The sequence below is a fragment of the Equus caballus genome, chromosome 13 (genome assembly GCF_041296265.1).
Source record: "Equus caballus isolate H_3958 breed thoroughbred chromosome 13, TB-T2T, whole genome shotgun sequence".
Classification (NCBI taxonomy): Eukaryota; Metazoa; Chordata; class Mammalia; order Perissodactyla; family Equidae; genus Equus; species Equus caballus.
The window spans coordinates 46,439,148-46,459,940 of record NC_091696.1 but is presented as its reverse complement, the minus strand read 5'-3'; the positions used below and the strand labels follow the sequence as shown (position 1 = coordinate 46,459,940).

Below are 20,793 nucleotides of genomic sequence, written 5' to 3'. Positions count from 1 at the left end.
AGCGCCAGCCACCCTGCCCTCGGGAATTCTGGCTCAGTGCTGCCAAATGTTCTGAATTCCTAAAAGATGCCAGAAATCTGGACTTTTATGGGAAATCTCATGATTTTTTTAAATATTGGCAACTAATTCCAATAAAAACAAAACTAAGGTGAGGACCCATCGAAACACACCAGCAGGCGGGACGTGGGCTGCAGGCTGCCCACTGGCTGGCGTCTTATCTGCTCCACAGCAAAGGCCCGCAGGTGCTGGTCACCTGACTGGGGCCACCTTCTCCCTCGAGTCTAGTCCACACGGCTGGTTCTCAGCCCGGTCAGGGGAAAAACTCTGCATTCTAAAAGTCAGCACCGACTCAGACTAGAAAACACTGGAGAGGCCTATTTAACAAATCCACTGAAATCAACATCTACCTCTGGGGGAAGGCAGAAAGTGCCCTCTCCTCACATGGACTCCCATTTGGCCCCGGGTGGAGGGGACAGGGTTTCTCGAGAGGGATACGGAGGGGGCACCTCGAAATCTCCTAGTGAAATGACCCCTTTAAAGAGAGTTTGTGGACACCGACCACAGCCCTGAGGCGAAGCCCCAGCAGGACGGCGACCATGTCTCCATCTCAAGCCCGCCCCAGATTACCTGTCGTTGATCTTGATGTTTTGGTCCGTCTGAGGGTCATACATGAACCTCATCAGCTGCAGATGTAACACTGGTGGCAACGTTAGGAATTTCACACCTTTCTCTGCTTCCTGAACACAGAAAAAGAAATGCACGTTTAGTTCGCCTCTGCTTGAGGCAATGAAAGCAACAGTGTTTCCAAGAGTGGGACACGCTGGGCCTTTGGTGGGGAGAGGTGGGGGTCTGGTTTCCACCCAGGATCCTCTCAAGTGTTCTGTCGGATCCGTGTCCGGCTGCTACTAAAATAATGCTGCCACACCTTGTGTGCGACAGCCCCTCTCAGTGTGGACTATATTCTATCCTGAGGACCGGCAACAAGGGAAGAGTTAAGTAAAGTAAGGCATAGTCACCTGCTGCCTTATTATCCTGTCATTAAACAATATGAGAAATATGCAAAAATCACGAAATGGAAAAGCAGAAGCCTCTGGTTCCAATTATGTCAGATTAGGTGTACTGACGGCGTCCGACCTTCTGAACAAGCACAGGTCAACAGCTCCGGGTGGGGAGGACCAGCAGGGACCAGGTGCCTCTCCCTGACGTGCTGACGCTCACGGAAGGAGGCTCGTGCTGTGGAGCAGACGCTCGGGGCGTACTGTTCGATCCCGCGTCTAGAGAACATTCTGTGTCACTATCGGCAAGGCCCTTCACTGCCATTCTCTGTGCTGCAGGACACCCCCGACTTCCAGACATGCCCTTCTCCGGAGGGACCCGGGGCTCCACGGCTCTCCCTCCTCACGCTCCATCTCTGCTGCACCTCAGCCCACTTTGTTTTCCTCACTAAGCCTCTGCCAAAGTCAACCCCTGCCAGGCGGCCAGGGGGGCTCCACACGCTGGATGTCCAGTTCAGACCTCCCTGCTGAGCTGCAGCCCTCATTCTCAACACCTGCTAGCGAGGTCCACCTGGAGGAACCGGTGGCTGTGACAGTGCACACCTATTTGGCCATGCTCTCGGATGTACATTAGCGTATTTAAGAGGACAGGGTTATCTCTGGAAAGAAAAACAAAAACCCAGGAACCTACTGCCACACAAAGCAATGGCGTGGTTTTAATACAACCTGAAGAATAAAATAATTCTGTTCCTCCACCACTGTCACTGAGACTAGGAGTCTAACACACGTATTGTTCACCCAGACTCTAAAACATTCAGTGTGGATAAGGGCAATCCTTGTGAACTGACTGAAAGTATTTCCTAATATCCAACTGCATGTTTGCAAAGTGACTTTCTGATCTACAACTTGGCGTCCTGAGCGGCCCGACCAAGGAGGAAAATAACAGATCTGTGGCCCACTGCAAAATGGGTACGTTGGCACCATGAATTATAAAGGCAGCCTTGGTAAATGGTCTGGAAGACGGTCTGGAAAACCGTAAATCAGTTAAGCCAGTGAGTCAAGGTTATGAGGCTGCCACACAGACCCTGGACGGCTGGATGCGTGAGGATGCTGCAGACCCACCGACCACGTCCCTCCACAGACCACGGACTGGCCGCTTCTTCCCAACGCTCACTGCTCTGCCCAGAGTCCCCGTGGGGTCATGGGGGAAACAAGCAGGGACACCAAGTATTCATACAGCAAGTAACCGAACATTCCAGAGGTGGCGATCCTCAGAAAACTGGAACTCCATCACAAAAAAAGCAAAACAGAGTCCAAGTGACTGAAAAATTCTAGCGATGCCTGGGAGAACTGAGGAAAACGTCTTCAGACACAGGGACGGGCCTCCAACAAGCTGCACCTGAACTTCCCGCCGACCCTTCCCTCCCATCCCGTTCAACTCCATCGAGGCACGCTCAGGGCTCTCTAAAATATAAGGTCAGACTAAGAGAGAAAATCCTAGCAGCCCATGAAAAGGTGCAAGTGAGTTTTTAGTTCTCAATTACGCAAGAGGTTTGAAAACAAAGTGAAAAGTCACACGGGACACGAGTACAGAGTTTCCACGTTACCTGCAAGCCGTGCTCGCCGGCATCATACTTATTGTCACCATCGAGTTGTTCTACTGCCACGTAATCCACAAATGATTCAAATACTTCAAGAGAGAAAGAGAGCAAAGTCAGCCAAATCATCAGGAAAGCTTCGACCACAATAAGCCAACCCAGCGTGTTGGGGAACGCCCGGGAAGAGCAGGCGCAAGGGCAGCTCCGAGCAGTAACATGCAGCCTCCATGGGAGGCAAGTTCCACGCGTATCCCCACCTTCCCGACCCAGCAGAGGGCGACACTCTAAGGATACTAACGTCGTTTCCTAAAGGTGTTACAAACGATAACATGGGGTCAATGTTTTAATAACAAAATCAACTAACTGTGAAGTACCAATTTTGACCAAAACACTTATTATAAAGCTAAAATTATTAAGACAATGAAGAAAGAGAGTAGGAATGTGGGGGCCAGGGATGGGGGAAATAAGGAGAGGCTGGTCAAAAGGCACAAACTTCCAGCTCTAAGATGCAAAAGGACTGAGGATCTATGTCTAATGCGGTGACTGGAGTTGACGACACTCCATCATATAAGTGAAATTTGCTAAGAGTAGAGCTTAAATGTTCTCACCAAAGAAAAAAAAAAGTGAGGTGATGGACATGTTCACTAACTCGATGGGAGCAATCCTTTCACAACGTAATATGTACCAAATAATCATGGCGTACACTTTAAATATCTTATAATATGTGTCTATTAAACCACAATAAGGCTGAAAATAAGAATGAATGTAGAATTCACCCAAGGATAACAAGAAGAAAGAGTCTAGAAACATCTACACAAACACGAACGGCTGACAGCAGAGCAACGAGGCACACGTGGGTCTCCCCCCGCACCCCCCCACCGATGTCCACACGGGAGGGCAGGGGTGGGGATCAATGTCGACCCCCCATCACATGGGAAAAACACTATTCCAGGTGGATTGCAGATAAACAGAAAAGATAAAACAATAACAGATAAGAGTATCTTAGGACTCCAGGGCCCATGTTCTTAGGACACAAAAGGAAAGACTGATAACACTGGGTTTCACTAAAATTATGAAATCCCATTAAACAAATGGCAACACTGAAAGAGTGCAAGGCAGGCCCACACTGGTGGAAGGTCTCGCTAATCCACCCAGAAGCAGTGTCCAGACACAAGGAGGACTGGACCACAGGAACCACACTCACTCTCCTGCAGTGAACGACAGGACACCGGACCACGGGGAAAACCGCATACACTGGACAACAGGCAGTGCAGGACGGTGACCCGAGAGGGCCCCTCAACTGCCCGGTCACCGTGTGGCGTGGCCAGGCTGCAGCACAGGGACGAGAACCCCGACCAGGGCCAGAGTCTCCAGAGGGACTGAGGGGACAACCGTGAGAATCTGAGGACCCACGGCGGCTGGAATCTGTGGGAGGGAGGGCCCGCGAGGACAAAGCGGCACAGGAGGAGAGCTCAGCGACGGGCAGAGGGCTCTCCTGGAGCCGTCAGGGAGTACTGTCAGTGAGTAGAGAGGAAATTACCTAGGGCTGGGGAAGAACCACCAAAAAGATCGGGGGGATGGTCCCCAGAACTCACACCGGCCTGGGACAGTCTACATTCCCTCCAGCCACAGTGGACAACCTTGGACACGTGACTTCAGGCTGGAACTCAGAGAGCTGCCACCTCAGGTCTTGGGACAAATCAGCCCTAAACTAAGAGCTGCGGTGCTCCCACCTGACGAAGCCTGAAAACAGGCCTTCAGAGAACCGAGCTGCTCTCGGGTGACTTCACCGCGCCCCAGAACGACGGTTACCCCTATCCGACACACAGCAAGATACAGATCACAACGCTGTGATCCGGGAAGAGCACCAGACACGCGAAGGAGCGGAAAACACAGCCCATGATGAGGACAGAGAGAGATCAGAAACCAGCGAGAGAATGAGGAGACGAGGACGTGACGTCATTACTAACTATACCCCATACGCTCACTAAGATGCCCAAACTGCCAGTAAGCGCTTGAAAAGATGGCCGCCTCAGTGATCTTCCGGGAAACGCAGGTTCAAACCGAGGCAGCACCACACTGCCACCACAATGTTCACAGTCTGACAAGCGACAATTCTGGTGTGGACGTGGACAACTCGAGCTCCGGGGCGGGGGGGGCCAAAACCGATAAGCAGATTTGGGAACCTTGCTGGCTTTCTCTATTAAGCTGAACACGTGCGTACCCTAGGAGCCAGCACTCCGCTCACCGTAACCACAAACATACGTGCACTGGAGACAGTGAGCCTTATGCCTAATAGCCTCCCACGGAAAACACAAAGATCTATCAAGAGGAAAAACAGTTCCAAAAAGTTCTGATACAATCATATGAAGTGATGAAAATGATGACACCACTGCTCCTCCCAACACGGATGCATCGCACAGATAGAACGCTGAGCAGATGACAGGAGAGACAACACCCTACGTGATTCCGTGTCCGTAAATATTTAAAAGACACAGAAATACCCCAGGATAGGTTTCCTCTGAGGAGGAGGAGGTGGCGACCGGCAAGGACCAACACCCGGGCCGGCAAACGTTCTGTTTCTCGTTCACTCCATGAGCTCGACACTCACGATTTGGGCAGTTTTCTCTATCTATGCCATATTTCAATGAAAATCGCTTGTGTAAATGAAGCATGAAACAAAAGAGAAAGCATTGAGAGGCCGTGCCATCGTGGACTGAGAACTTACTGTTTTTCTTTCCTTTTATACTTAGCTGGATATCATAATAGTCTTCTCTTCTATCAGACCGATAGTCTACTTCCTTACACTGGATATAGGACTACAAGTAAGGAAAAGAAGACGCCTTGAGTATTAATTGTCAAAATACTCGCATCGCAAAAATCTTCTAAAACCATTCTTTTAAACTGATAATCACGTACCACCATTTTGCCTCTGAATAATTTAGGTATGGTGCCTTCTACACACGTGCCTTTCATCTTATTTTCCACATTATCAAGCAACTGGAAAAGAAAGTTTTGGCTTTAAGAAAATTTTATACTTAATTAATATACAGTAATTTGAAACTCGACTATGGAAATTTCAATGGTCAAAGAAATTCTAGACTATAAATATTATGACCTTGGGCATGCAATTATCAAAAACATACAAGATCTTCTTCCTTGGTTGGATATTTACAAAAATATCTACATGCAACAGTTGAGATTAACCCTTTATACAGCCTTGGGATGAATTAGTAATCTGTAGTGCCTTTAGAAGCATTTTTTATATTCGTTTTACCTCCGTGGAAAAGCATGTAAATTGAGCACTAAACTTAACTCGTATTGGTCCACACCAAGAGATTAATGAGGTTGAGCCTGTCAACAGGATTGACTGGTTTGTCCATGGATATTTAATGAACTGGATTCAATCCAGCTAGTGCTGCAAAAAAGAAAACACACCTTGCCCAGCCAATCACCTTGAATAGCCATTTCCTGTGTGTGTGTGTGTGTAGGTATGTGTGTGGGTGTCTTTCTTTCATCACGACTGAAAGAATGGGAATTTGTTAGTGACAAGATGGTTTGGGGGAGGACCCCCCACACAGAGGTCTGCCTCAGTAAGAACCTCTGTGTGAAGGAGGGGCCTGAGGCTGCAGAGTAAGAACAGAGCCACTGTTCTAAAGTGTAGGAGGACAACCAGGACAGCCACGCAGGCCAACCTGCTGTTTCTGATTAACAACTCAGACGGACATCCCAACTGAACAAGCTAAAGGACACTTCCTACTATATTGAAATTTAATCCCCCTCACACTTCATCTTCAAAGAATCATCCTTTTTTTCCATTCTTTCTAGCTTTTAAACTAGATAGATGCTGCCTCTTCCTCCTAGCCTCGTTTTGGTCCTGAACAAGATGGGCGTGTCTGAGTGACAGTGACGTGAAGTAGGTTTGAGGTTTCACTTGGTAGCAACTTCTGACAGTGCCTCAGAATTACATGTAAGCAGGATACAATTATGGCTTAAAACTTACCACTCGACACAGCTCTTGAACATCATGTTGCATGAAGCTATCTAAAGTTTCCCACCTTAGAAAGACAAAACGAAACACTTATGATTAAAACTGCCAAATTTCAAGTGAAAGTAAATTATCAATCAATGTAGATTTAAAAACCTAAACTGCACAATCAGCCATTACTCTTAAATTCATTTTTTGAGAACATTATTTTTGGGGGTTATAATTCAAAGATAAACTGAATTTTATCAGGACACCGAGATGGTCAAAAGTTTATCTTGTTCTGACAATCTTACTACAACGGGAGGTCATGTTGGCAAGTAACTGTATATACGTTTGAAAACTCCGTGCGTCCTTTTCTTGAAAAGTAAAACTTCCAGTGAATTATTTCTCATGCAAAATTCTAAAACAAAATTTCTCTTTCCAAAGAGGTCAGACAAAGCGCGATGACGAAAACACTGCCCTAATTCAGTGCTTACGCTATGCTCTCAGTTCTTCCCCCCTCCGCTCATTCGCCCTAAAGCAGGCAGCCGACCAGGCGGGCGGGCCCCATACGCACCCGAAGGACTTGGTGAGCTTTTTTGTCCCTACGGGCTTATCGCTGTGCTGCAGCTCATAGAAGACCCTCTGTAACGCTAAAGGGACGCTTTTAGACGAGTCATCGCCCTCGGTCGGCATCATGTACACAGCCTAAAAGAATCGACGCAGAAATGAAAATGGAACTTCACGTGAAAGCATCACGTCTAATATCACAATGGGTACGCCAGCTGCTAGGGCTTTTAACTATCCCCCAAACAGGTCAGGAAGTTTTTTTAAAAATCATGAAAGTCTTTAGAGACAATCTAGAAAATACAAGAAAGTAAAAAAGAATATTAAAAATTACCTATAGCTCCCATCCAAAGAGAACCATTTATTTTGTACTTCTTGGAGCAACAGTTTTTAACTTAACATTACTTGGGAACAATAGATTTGACGAAACTTAAATGCCACTGAAATTATCCACACTCTGCTATTCCCACAATATAATCCTACCCTGCTAAGTGCTGCTGTCTAGAAACAGTGCCAGTATAATACGAAAGGCCAGCAGACCAGCCAGTGGTCCCCAGGACCAGGAGCACACGCTATCTGCGCCACTTCATACTGTGCAGATGACAAGCCTGAAGTACAAACACCACCCTCCATTAGATTCAAGGGACGTCTATTCTTTTCATTAATACTTAGAAACATAAGTTTTATCCACAATTGGTGAAAACTGGACTTTGAAGCCAGTAGTTTTTCAACTAATCAATTTTGATATAAAACTTTTCAAATGTTGCTGCTAATAACTTTCGTATCTAAAAACAGTTTATGTCTTGCATTATTTCTAGCACAATTAAAGTCAGGTCTATGAGCTGTAGTCAACTTTCGATCACCCAGCTTAGCTTTACAAGTGCCCTAACACCGAGGGGGAGAGCTCTGTGCAAGCATAGAAGTGGGGTCCCTCTCAGGAGACAGCACCAGGGTTCGAGCAGGAGACACTGCCACATTTGGTGAGGACTGTGCTGGTTCCTAACATTTGAGAGAAAAGGGTGGGCAGAAGGCTGAGGGAGGGAAATACCATCCATTTACCTTTCGTAGCTGATTTGTGAAAAATAAAGTCTGCAGCAGGCTGTTCATGTAACAAGTTGCTCCCTGATTCTTTAAACCGACATAGCCCGTGTGCTTCTTCGAGTCCCACCTACAAGATCAGTGTGAGGCTGAGGGCAAACGGCACAGGACGGCCCCTCGCTTCTGCAGGGTGTGGACAGCGATTCGGCGAGACGCCGGGTGGCAGCCCACACCTGAGTGCTGCGCACCACTGCCTCCTTCCCACCACCCTGACCCGGGACGGGAGTCCGAGTGCCCCTCCAGGCTAGTAACTCATCACCAGGCACCAACGACGCCAAGGCCAGGAGTTCTCATCACACGGCCCCTCTTCAATGGTCAATGTTGATGGTCACAAGTGCATGGACAGGGGTAAATTCAAGGCCAGCACTCAAGAGGCAGCTGAAACGCTGTCTGCCAGCAGCAGCACTGCCATCATTCACCAAGATAGCACTCAGACACTAATTAAGTTCTGGGTGTTTCTATCAAACCGACCCCCAACGTAAAAGCAGTTCTGTTACACACATATTAGGTCACAGGTGTAGTCAGCCAGACATGGAAACAGCAGAAACCCCTCTCTTCCGTAGAGTCACAGATACAGGAAAAGACAGGCACGTACACTGGCAAATTTAGTTCAGATTTCTAAACTCCTCGAGCTTTGTCTCTTTGGTCCGCTATCTTGGTGGTCGGTTAGAAGAAAAGGCAGATTTTCTCAGTTAACAGTCCCCTCTGCCTTCCTTCCCTCCCCCCAAGTACTAACAGGAAGCTAACGAGAACGCCACTTGAAAGCAGAACCACCCGCCCACCTCCCTCTGTATATAATGCAAAGACAGGAACAAACGTGGCCTCCACCAAGCGTGACCAACACAGGGAACATGTGCCGTGCGGTCAGGGCAGCAGTACCCTGCGACTCCAGGCCTTACAGACGCGCTCAGCTCACCAATGGCCCTGGTCAAAATGCAGGAGTGGGCAAATCATCTCACAAACTGGCAAGAAAATGCAAGAATCCTGAGTTACAGACAGTTACTTTCCAGTCACAGATTCAGGTGATAATGGCTGACCAGGTTTTGACAAGCGAGACTAAAGCAAGAAATCTGCTCTGACTGGTAAAGCTGAAAGACCCGAGCCACTTTTTTAGCCAAGAGACATGTATCTTGGCTAAAATGGGGGGGGGGGGAACCCACAAAAAATTTAACTAGAAAACCTTGTTTTTGCCCTGCACTCCTGGTATCCGAACACAACTCAAGCCTACGTTTTGAAAGGGCCACTTAAGAAAAGTCTGAGTCCTCCTGCCTCAACCCGATTAATATAAAAGCTAATAAATCTTTGCTGTTTAAAAAATTCCCAGTTCCACCCCAGGCCACGCTGGCCAGGACCCGGCCTAGGAGACAGCTCCTCCTCAGCCGCCCTCCCACTCTCCGCCCCACTCCACCCAGCTCACCCAGGCACTCTCGCCAGAGGACAGGGCCACATGAGGAGGAAAACGACATGAGCAAAAGGCTGGCGCCTGCCACTCCACACCTCCCCCCACCCCAGCGTCTTGTGGTTTCACCCTTAGGCCTTCAAAAGGTCGCTGGTCTTCTTACTAGCTGGTCCCAGCTTACCGTCAGCCCTCAGTCCGCTCTCCACACTGTCCTGATCACTGCCCGGTCCCAAACTTCACTGCTGGTGTCTTTAATGTTGCTCTACCGACCGCCAAATTCTGTTGTTATCCCTCCTTGTCAACAAGTGACCCAATCCCATACATTTTTTAAGGCCAAACCCTTCTCTTGTCCCAGACTTCCCTGGACTGAGTGACGGAAGTGTCCCCCGCAGGTCCTCCTCCAGGCCCCGTTACCTCACTCGCCACCTCAACCCATCAGCAGTGCTCAACCCGCCCCTGCTTCCCCAGCAGTACACACTGAGGCCACTCTCAGATTTTCACATGCCTGCCCTCTTCAAATAAGAACAGAGCATCTCCTGCTGTGGTTATTTACAGACTGGTCTTAACTCCTCCACTCAACCAGTCTGTACGTTCTTTGAGGACAGAAACCCATGGCTGTCTCGTCGACCAGAATTACACTCCTAGTGCACAGGACGGTCCGACATAGGGAAACCGCTCCATCACTCTGCTAAACAAAGGAACGAACGTGAAGCTGGCACACACATCTACGCATCCTGCACATGTGTGCCAAGGGGCAGGCGAGCGGAGGGGGCTCGTCTGCTGAACATATGCATCTGTTAACATGTTAATGCCTCTCTGACCACAGCACAAAAGACATTTCTTAATAGCACCCAATGAAGGGGAAACTTACGCAACTCCATGGGGAGCATCGGCCTGGACGAAGACTTCAAAAGTAACTTTGTCATCATCTATAAATCCTTTCTCAGGATCAGTCACTTCCTATAAAAGAGGAGAATATCCAACTTGTGTGAGAAGATTCAAATACTCATTTCATTCCAAAGACACAGTTACCCTGGACTTCACAGATTAAAATACTACTTTCTCAAACACCCAAATGGCGCTTCTAGTTCTGCAGTGTTGTGATTTGTCCTAAAAAGTGTCCTCTGAACAAAAACCGCAGAAGCTTGGCTCCTCAGGGGGCGGCCCGAGGCACAGGGGCTCCGCGCCAGAGCACGGATTGGAAGCATCGGTGCCTGCTCATCGGAGCAGGGCGTGGGGACGCTCCAGTGGCCGCCACCTCTGCAAGGAGCAGCCGAGATGACGGCCTCGGGAAGTAATGCCACTGTGTGAACACTCCACGCTACGCCTGGCTCAGGAAAGAGCCCCAGCCAGCATTTCTTTTGAAGGAAATCTGGCCTACGGGGAAAGCTACTGACTACCTTACAGCGCCTGACACAAGTCCTGCGGCTGCTAAAAACCTCAGCTAGCAAGGTGGAGGAAACATTTTCAGATGCCTGTCCAACTCTTTAAACAAACGTTTTGATTCCAAAACGGAGAGAAGGATTTGAAGAATAAAAGAACTATAGCAACACGGACTGACGCTCAGGCTCTCCAGTCTGGATGCGCTGGTACTTACACTCCAGGCCATAAAATTGGAGAATCCCCAGTCGTTCTCTTTATGGAAGAACAGGTGACTAATGCGACGACTGAAGGACTTCTCGTCGTCCCTGTAGTTTATGATCTTCAGCACTGCCTGTGCGTGACAAGACCACGACCTGTCCAGAGAGAAGAATCTAAGCCTGAGTGCTGATATCTAACTGAGGTTTATGCTTTTAAAAATACGCACAAAAACTCCCATACTGATTTTCCTTTTTCTCTATTTTTTTTGGCGGGATGGGAGTTCAGGAGATATGTTTATCTTTAATGGAGAAAGAAGCTAACAGGGTTTAGGGGTGCCCCGGAAGCAGCCTGTGGTGTAGTGATCCAACTCACAGTTTTATTTATTTTTTAACTTCTAAGAAGTTTTAAGCCAAGTTTTTTTGATTGATATCTATAAAATACAAGTTTCTGAACTTGGAATACTGGTCCTAGATTTTGTAAGAGACTACAGCTTTTTGGTTCTAGTATCTATTATGGATACGATTTGAAAAGAATAAAAAAGAAAAAACTGATTATTATTATTTTTTTTTTTAGATGAACAGACTTAAGAAAGCCCTAGGATTTCCTAATAAAGGTGTCCCCTTGGGTGTCCCTCGTGCCCTTGAAGCTCGCAGGTTCTGTGGCTCTCCAGTCCCCCCAGAGCACCTGTCACACAGGCTGCCCGGCAGGCTTGTGCTGGGGGCTCCCGAGGAACCCCAAGCTGGGCCCCAAAGCACAAGCCGCAGAAGAAACGACTGTGGGTGCAGTCAAGTTCGGGGACCCTGGACCAATGCTTAAAATGTTTAAAAACCAAAAAGATACACCACTTTCAAAGTCCACTTAAAGTTTACGACTATGGTGGAGCTTTACAGAAGAATGTCGCAGCGCACTCTTGCCCTGGCTGCAGACTCGACTACAAGCGCAGAGCAGACGCTAGCTGCTTTTCCAAACTCCTGTTCGGGTACAGTTGTCTGCTGGACTAAAATCCAGCCCAACATCAGATGAGGTCATAAGGTGAACACAGAAAGAAAAAATCGTCACCCCTATACAGGCCCTGGCCGCACCACGAGATTGGCTTGGCACTTCTTAAACACTCAAGTCAAAAGAAAAACACAATGAACTGTGTTCCCTGGAGCTCTGACGAACAGCTGGAGCCGGTGCCTTGGGGACCAGTCTTCATGGAGGGTCCCCACCTGGGGGTGGCAGGGGGACTGGATGGACACGGCCCAAGCAAGCAGCTTTCCTGGACTCTCGGATGTGGAATGAGACAAGGGCACAGTGATCCAGGATCCCTTCAAACACTGTCTGTCTTCAGACAATGGGCTTCTGATAAAGGCTGGACAGTGACAGTTTTTAGGGGAAAAGGCAAACTTTTGAGATGGAATCAAGAGGTAGAAAATGTGAAGCCTCTAATCTTTAGTTTCATCTGAACAGAGGGACCACCAAGACTTTTCTCAATTCTAAGACATTTTATATATGCCTCTTTTCAGAAATTACATGAATAAAAAAAAAGTTTTTCCAAAATAAGCCAGAAAGGCCCATGTTGTAAAACCCTGAAAGAACGTTTTAATTTGCACTTTCTGAGTAACCCACAGGGAACTGGTTAACACACCATGAAGAGGATGTCGGGCCTGAGGAATTTCCTCAACCAGAATTTTCCCCTCAGGCAGTTACTGGTAGACTAAGAATTCAGCCTGGTAATCCAGGAGTCAGCTGGTGCAGGTGGGCCCATTCCGCGTTCCATGGGCTAGCAGACTCTAACACGCAAACTTCAATTTTCATTTCCAAGAAAAACACACACCATTTCTAGTTTGGATATAATACCTACCAGTGGAGTTTTAAAGAGGGAAATGTATTTAATCTAATTTAAAATCAAAGGGCTATGTAGAGGCAGCAAGGAAATTCAAAAAGAAATTCAGAAAGAGTCAGGCTGATCAAATTTGGCTTCCGATAAGGTATTATAACTATTTGTGGATTTGTAATTGCATCATTTAAACCGTCTTACGTGGAATCAGATTCAGCATTGCACTGGAGAAAGAATCCTACGCTTTTTTGGTGTGGTCTGTCTGGATAAAAGCGTGGCATCACCATAATCTTCCATGGCAGATTTCGCACAAAACACGGAGGGCTAAGGACCGACTCACTCAGTCTGCTGAAGCGCTCGACAGTGAACTGAAAGGTTGCCTCGGAGCGCCAACTCGTGTCTGCAAGAAAACACTGCGTCAGTCTCAGAGCCCGGGCACGGGGAAACAACACTGAAAGCACCAAAACACTTGGGATGAACTATTCTACACAACCGCAACCTGACTGCTAAAGCCTAAGTCTTTGGCAAATTGAGAGCGTCGTTTCTAATTTATCAATAACCTAAAACAGCAAGATAACATACAGCTTCTGTGTGAACGAAATCCACAACTCAGAGGGCTAACAACACACACTGCCTTCCCTCCCAAATTGCAGAGCTCAGCAGGACAAGAACGTCTAGGCTGCTCTATCGGACTTCCCACGTGATCCTCAGTGAGTGGAGGGACTCAGGAGAAGCAATGAAATGGCTCGTGTGACACCTGTCCAAGGACAGGACCAGTGGAGGAGAAGAAAAAGGCTCGGACTTGGGTGAGTCGGGAGAAGGCGAGGGGCTGGAGCTTGCCGGCGCGCGGCCTCGGGAGGGAGCAGGCGACAGCCCCTCCCGCAGCAGCGCAGCGCTGGCGAGAGGCAGGACTGCTAAGAAGTTAGCCTAAAAATAAACGTCAACTTCATTAGTTCACGATTTTTGTGAAATACCAGCCTGGACTCCCTAAGGAGAATATTTTTTTAAAAAAGAAAGAAACTGGTATTCTCTTCAACCTGAAGAGTATAAACCGTGAAAGGTACTCAACACGGCCGAGGCCAATTCGAGGAACTGCAGCTTCCTCCAAAAAAGCCAAGGACTGATACAGCGCCTCAGCACACTCTCAGCTAGCAGCCACACTTCAGAACGCCACCTTCTACTGACGGCGACCATTTCCAAGCGACACGGCCGCCGAGGGCTTGGACAAAGCCAGCAGTGCCACATCGTGCTTCTCCAACTCCTTGCGTGAGGGAGCAGTCCTCCCAAGGCCACCGTGCGCACCCCTTACTGGCTGGCACGTTCATGCACGGCATCAAACAGCCGCAGCAGGTGGAACCGCTACACGCGGCTCTTACCGCTTTCTCGGCGCTCACTACCTATCTCGCTGCAGCCTGCGAACAGCTCACAGACCGGCAGGGGCCAAGGGCCACACTTGGAGGAGCCACAATTGGTCTATGGGACAGGAAGGGCCTGGAGGGTTTCTCTGGTTTAGAACCAGGTACTATTTTGACGCCCAGGCTGCTGAAGCACAAAGTGAGACTCGCAGGCTTGGGGAAGAGGAGCATGTCAAGAACACGCTTCCCTCTTCCATCCTCCAGTCTCTAAGCCTCCCTAACAGCGCGAGTGCTCAGGACACAGCCTCCTCAGTGCCCAGAAACGGCTGACGCTCGTGACTAGCTGAGTTCGTTCTTAAGAAAACATGTCCATCAGTCCTCATGAGAGGGTAGTACTCTTTACCAAAGGAAAAAGCCAAAAGCCTACATGACGGTTAGCGTTCTACCTCCTTTTCCACACTCTTCATCCCCAATTTTTTACTACACGCAGCCCATCTCAGGAGGTGACAGAGAGGGCCTCCGGAAGGAAGGGCAGCTGACGGGAGAGCCACCTGAGCGGGGTGTCAACAACTCGAGCCTCTTCAGGTGGCAGGGACAGCCCTAGCTGCTCTGAGGGACAGAAGTCCACCGAAAAGGCAAGAAACCTGCTCAGGAGGAGGACGTCTAGACTGGCTCAGGAGGAAAGTGGGCCACTTTTTCAGACAGACAGATCGTATCCGAGCAGCACGTAAATCCTGCAAGGGCAGGCAGGCCCAGATGTGAATTCTCACCTTCCAGAGGAGGAAAGTGAGGCTCGCTGAGGTGAAGTGGCTTTATCTCATCCGCAGTGTTTCACAAAGTGACCACAGTGGGTTGCAACGCCCAAGATTCTGTGGACACTGAGCACAGGGACCCCGCCTCTGCTCTATAAAATGCCCTTCCAGAGCTGAACTTAATGCTCCACCTTCACAGACCCCACAAAACCAGCCTGCTTTACGGGGACCCCAGAACTGAAAACTAGGAATGAAAATCGCTGCAGGACACACACTCCCGGGACCTCAAGAGTTCAACGTCACAAGGGCTCATCTCTGTGCTAACGCATCTATTTTCTTTTCAGATACAATTTAGCTCTTTGTAGAATTAGATTTTTATACAGACAAAAATTGATATAATTATTATAAATGCTTTTTTGTACTTCCACCCCACATTTGAGTCAAATTTCTGAATTAATCTTTAAAAATCAGGTAGGATCCAACAACCAGCTTGGCGTGGCACCAAGTCCGCGGGGCGGCAGGCCCTTCGGCACCCCATGCCCAGGCACCACCCTGCTCCCGGGGCTCAGCTCACACTCGAATTACAAGCAAGATGCGAGACTCTGCCCCACGTTTAAGGCACGTTCTGAGAACAGATGTATCTTCTGAAATATGCTAATCAGGAAGCTTAACACGAGATTTCATGTGAATGAAAATGGCACCCTACGGTTCTAAACCTCATACTAATTGAACAATCGAAAAATTGTATTAAATACCAAAAGGTCAAGACAGAAGGGTCTACAAAAAAGAGAAGCAGACTTGAAACCCATCTTGGGCAGACATGGCTGCCCTAACTACCCTCCTATGTGGAATTACTGACAGCTATAAATGTCTTTGCCCAAGAAAACAGGTGAAAGGTACTCAGGAACCTACCTACCATTTTTGCAACTTCCTCCGTGTCTCAAGTTACTTCAAAAGTAGAAAACTTTTTTAAAGGGGTACACTTGGGATTATGAAGGACAGTCCATATCCTGCAGAACTGCTTATTTCATCCCAACAGAGTGTGAGCTGCCCGGCTGGGGCAGAGCACCGATTTCACCACTCCTGCATCTTCCTACTGTGAACACCACGACGACGAGCTGTGCTGACGGCAGGCCTCACAGCCTCGGTCAGGAAACTGGACCACCCACTACCTTCCGATCCGGGCCCCGGAGGGCAGGGTCAGCTCTCACACAGCCCAAAGCTACCCGCGTGCCCGTTCCTACACCAATCTCCTCTTCCTGGGGATAGGCTAACGGACCGGCCTGGGGTTCAGTTGTATGAAAAAGTACAGGAAGATTTAATACTTTGGGTGTTTCAACCAGAAAGGTTGGCCAGTAGTTTTCCCAAATGGCGCACCTGCAGTAATCTTATCAAACCCCAATTATTCGCTCTAAAACGAGTCTTCGCAAGTCCTAGTTAATCCCCAGGAATTACGTTTGTTTTGTGGGTACCAAAAACCTAGATCTGGATCCATCTAGGTCTGCAGAGGCTGCATTTCCTCGAAAAACGTCTCCTGGTCATCGAAGGAAACACTGAGTCAGAAACTAAACTCAAGTAAGCAGATACAACTAGAAGGTGATCCTGAGACTTGCCCAGAACTCTAAGTTAACAGGATTTTTAAATGCTCTCTACCTCAACTAAACATTTTTCCAGCCTGTGTTGTCAGCTCCTCAACTTTCGCATGAGAAACTTCCCTTACTAAGAAGGCCTCTGCACGGTCCAGGCACTGAGAATTCCAATCCAGTGTTTCCAGACTGTGCGCTCAACTTTAAGATGCGAAAAGCAGATTCAGGAAAAAGGCCTTCTACAGTTCAGAGTCTTGGGGAATCATTAAGAAGTCTTTTGGAGAAAGCCGTTAGGATACCGACAGCTTGGGAAGTACTGCAAATAAGAAACTCGGTAACCTAGCAGTCCTCGGATTTCCTAGATTTCTGAACACGTCTCACAACACACTTACGTCCTGCAGGAGTGCCTCAAAATACCCAGCCCGGCTGGGAGAATGCTGCCGTAAACTAAGCCTTCTTCTCCCAGACCAGGACCATCTCCTTCCCACCCCTCTGCCACCAAAGCGATGGGATCTTTCACTCTATCACCCCTGGGCCCTTGGAAGGCACCTAAATTCCAAACCAGGAGGCAAGGCTGCCACAGCCCACTCTCCTTTCTCCTGTAATATGCCTTCCTGTTTGGTAATTCACAACAGGGGCATTTGCACTCTTAGGTTCTATGGGTCAGCACCACTATTTACTGCTAATAACTTAGTAAAATTTGCCTCAAGAGGAAAGGGATTTTATTTATGTACATTACGATCTCAAAACAGTGGTTCTCAAATGAGGCACCTGGGCCCCCCGGAGACATCTGGCACTGTCTACATTTTTGGTTGTCACAACTAGGGGTCATATGGGTGGGATGCCACTGGCATTATAGAATGCACAGGACAGCCCCCTACTCCAAAGACTGATCCACCCAAACAGGCAACGGTGCCGAGGCCGAGAAACCTGCCCCTTCATCTACATTCGTGCCTCCTCCCAAGCCCTCCCGGATGAAAACACGTGCGGAAATGTGAGTCTGAAACCGCTCTGTGGAGACCAGACTGGAGTGTGAGTGACGGGCGGGCCAGCCACTGCCCCACACGTTCTAGAATCGATCCCTAACGCACCCCTGGCTCACGAGACCTGGCCATGCCTTCCCAACTGTGCTCTCTGAACCACTTCCGGCATCTCCGGTGTCTGAAATAAAACCAAGAGCCCAGCCACCACAGAGACCACACCCACACCGCTGCCCTCGTCTACAGTGGAAAGCGCACTCCACGGGACAAAGCAGCGGGTTTAGACCACGCCTCGTTACCTTCCTCAGATATTGCCTCAGCCAGCTGCCAGGGGTAAACCGCACTGTGAGAGAACTCTCAACTACGGCTGCAGTTTCTCATGGAGGCTGAACTTTTGGCAGGAGGTCTGAACAGGAGTCCTTCTGGTGGTGCAGCCCGTGACTGATGGTTTCTTTCAACTGCCCCGTTACACCCCTGGGAAGGACACAACCCTCATGAGGATTGATGGACATGCTTTTGACAGAACATGGTTTCATATTACACTGCAAGATTCCAGGGGCTGCCTAAAGTGATTACTGGCTGCTACCTTCTCACGATCTTGACCTTGCAAATGTACAGGTCACATAGACTGACAAATTATAAAGAAGAAATAGCCTCAAAAGACAGTGATTTCCTAGGCACAAAATGTCCACGCTTGTACATATGCATACGCTTTCTGCATGGAAGATACAGCCCAAAAGTTAGCGTGGGAGAGTGAAGGCCAATTCTGATTTCACCCCTAACGGGAACAGGGAGGGACTATGAGCTACAGACAACTGACGCACACACTACAGTAAGAATGCCAAGGAAAGCCAAGTTCCAATGTCTAGAAGTACCTTGCTGCAAACAAAAAGAAAAGGATTGTAAGATATACTTGTCCTGAATACTAGCTGTGGCTGGAAAACTGTAGGCCTGAGTAAATACCCATCTAATACAAACTTCTGTATTTAAGCCTTCTTGCCTAGGCTGGGTAGAATCAACTTACCTTGAAATTGGTAGGCAATCTTGAAACTCAAAACCAAAACAGGCTCCTAAATTTTCCTCAGATACAATCTCTTAAAAACTAGCTACTCCTAAGCAACTGAGAAGTACTCAAGGAAGAAATACGCATCGCCTCTGTCTGTGCCTCTGACCGTGCTCTGCCAATGCGAGGAAGCAAGCGCATGCACTTACCATCCTCCATGTCTTCCTCGGTGGTGTTGTGTCCATCACTCATGGCCACATTCCCGTTGATAACAGGGTTCTGAGTAATTCTTGGTGGGTCATCTGTATCTCCAGCTTTAAAGAAAACAAAGAAATTCCACGGTGTTTACCTTCATGGCTTGGATTAAATAAAAACATATTTGTACTTTTGACAATTTTCAGTCACTAATAAGTTCCAACTGTGCCATAACAAACGCATTCTAGCCCAAAAGGTGTTCACTAAATATGAGCTTTTGTTGCTTTCAAAACGCTAAATGGGATTTGAACACACACCATACCACAAAATAATCTGCTCCATTTGCAATGACATCTATTTTGAAATAAGCTTCCTATTCACTAAAGCTCAATCCTAGAGAAAATACTGAGAGTTTACCTAATACACACAAAACGGTATACATTAGAACTTCCTACCACGGGTACTTAAAACATCAAACTGTCATTCTCAAAGTGTCTCTGGTCAATCACTATATAATTAAAGTACAAACCCATGCAAAAACCAGGACTGGAGTTTTGGGGACAAAGGGAACGAGGAAAGGAGGTCCCTGGGAGGATGGGCACATATAAAGAAGATGGAAAGGATTGAGAAACTCATAAAATGGTTTTGCCATTCTAAATGCCTGCTGAAATCTGGCTTGAAAAATATTTACATATAATCAGAAGCGTGGCTTCAAAACTTTTAAGCACGATGGCAAACAGGGTGTAAACTCCAACTGTCGCATTCTCATCACTATTTTCATTCATTAATTTCAAAACAATCCCTTTACTGACATAGGTCCATGATTTAAAAGGAAAAACCATGGCAAGACTTAGGATTTAAACAGCCTCTACTGGCCAAAAGGACCATGCCTCACATTTAAATCCTCTCGTTCCACACGTCAGGACAGCACACTGCATCTCATTAACGTCGGCCCCCATGTGCTGCCCGTCCAGTCAGCTTTCCCTGGTACATCAGACACTCCAACAGAAACTAAGAGTCTCAGCTACAAAGAGGACAAGAGGTTTCTGAAATGGCTACATAGGTGTGTCCTTGGTCTCCAGCATTTGAGCCTTTCCACCATCCAGACGAGCCGTCGGTCTGATTCAGCACCACGGAGAGCACCCTCTGCCCCCTCCAGACTCTCTCCAAACCCCTGATCCATCAGGTTACACCTCTCAAACAATTTCTGAATCTAAACCGCACTTTTTCCCATCTTAATGACCTCAAAATACACCTTATAAATCCTCGGAAGCCCAAGAAAACAGGTATTACGACCCAATCTTAGACCACTTCCAAGCTTGATACCCTTGTTTTATTAAATATCAATATACACACTCAATTAACAATTGTGTTAAAAGATATTTTTTAAAACAAACATACATACATTTTTAAACTGATCCCTCAACCACCATCCCCTGAGAGAAAAACTAGTGGCGGGGGGTGGGGGGAGTGGGGGGGAGTAGCAAAAGAAGAAATTCCTTTTGCTGATGCTTAACTGGCTCAAACTCTAAACTCGAAAACACACGTGCTTAAAAAGCAAGATGAGGGCCAGTCCCAGGGCCGAGTGGCTGGACTTCCACATGCTCTGCTTCAGTGGCCCGGAGTTCACAGGTTCGGACCCCAGGTGTGGACCTGCTCCACTCAGCCATGCTGTGGAGGCGTCGCACGCACACACAAAGTAGAGGAAGACTGGCACAGATGTTAGCTCAGGGCTAATCTTCCTCAAGCAAAAAAAGAGGAGGATTGGCAAGAGGTGTCAGCTCAGAGCAAAGCTTCTTCAAACACAGACAAAAAAAGCAAAATAAAAAATTGGGTACTTTGACTGAAATGTGCTTTCATGCACATCTATCCTCCTAAATTAACTACATCAAACC

General features: G+C 47.8%; 1 protein-coding gene across 9 annotated transcripts in view; it reads right to left on the bottom strand.

Annotated features, from left to right (window-relative positions):
* Positions 1-20,793, bottom strand: part of USP7 (ubiquitin specific peptidase 7) — a 61,933-nt gene that overhangs the window by 13,113 nt on the left and 28,027 nt on the right. For 4 of the 9 annotated variants that reach the window (XM_023616341.2, XM_070231044.1, XM_005598927.3 and 1 more), the window contains exons 2-12: positions 18,913-19,017; positions 13,229-13,427; positions 11,222-11,360; positions 10,496-10,584; positions 8,187-8,295; positions 7,138-7,268; positions 6,597-6,651; positions 5,513-5,593; positions 5,322-5,412; positions 2,603-2,685; positions 628-737 (exon numbers count right to left, since the gene is read on the bottom strand). In XM_023616341.2, coding sequence (XP_023472109.2) covers positions 628-737; positions 2,603-2,685; positions 5,322-5,412; positions 5,513-5,593; positions 6,597-6,651; positions 7,138-7,268; positions 8,187-8,295; positions 10,496-10,584; positions 11,222-11,360; positions 13,229-13,427; positions 18,913-19,017 — 1,192 coding nt within the window. Of the gene's footprint in view, positions 1-627; positions 738-2,602; positions 2,686-5,321; positions 5,413-5,512; positions 5,594-6,596; positions 6,652-7,137; positions 7,269-8,186; positions 8,296-10,495; positions 10,585-11,221; positions 11,361-13,228; positions 13,428-17,999; positions 18,175-18,912; positions 19,018-20,793 lie in introns of those variants that run through there. The other 5 variants (XM_070231045.1, XM_070231046.1, XM_070231048.1 and 2 more) reach the window with 3 other exon arrangements.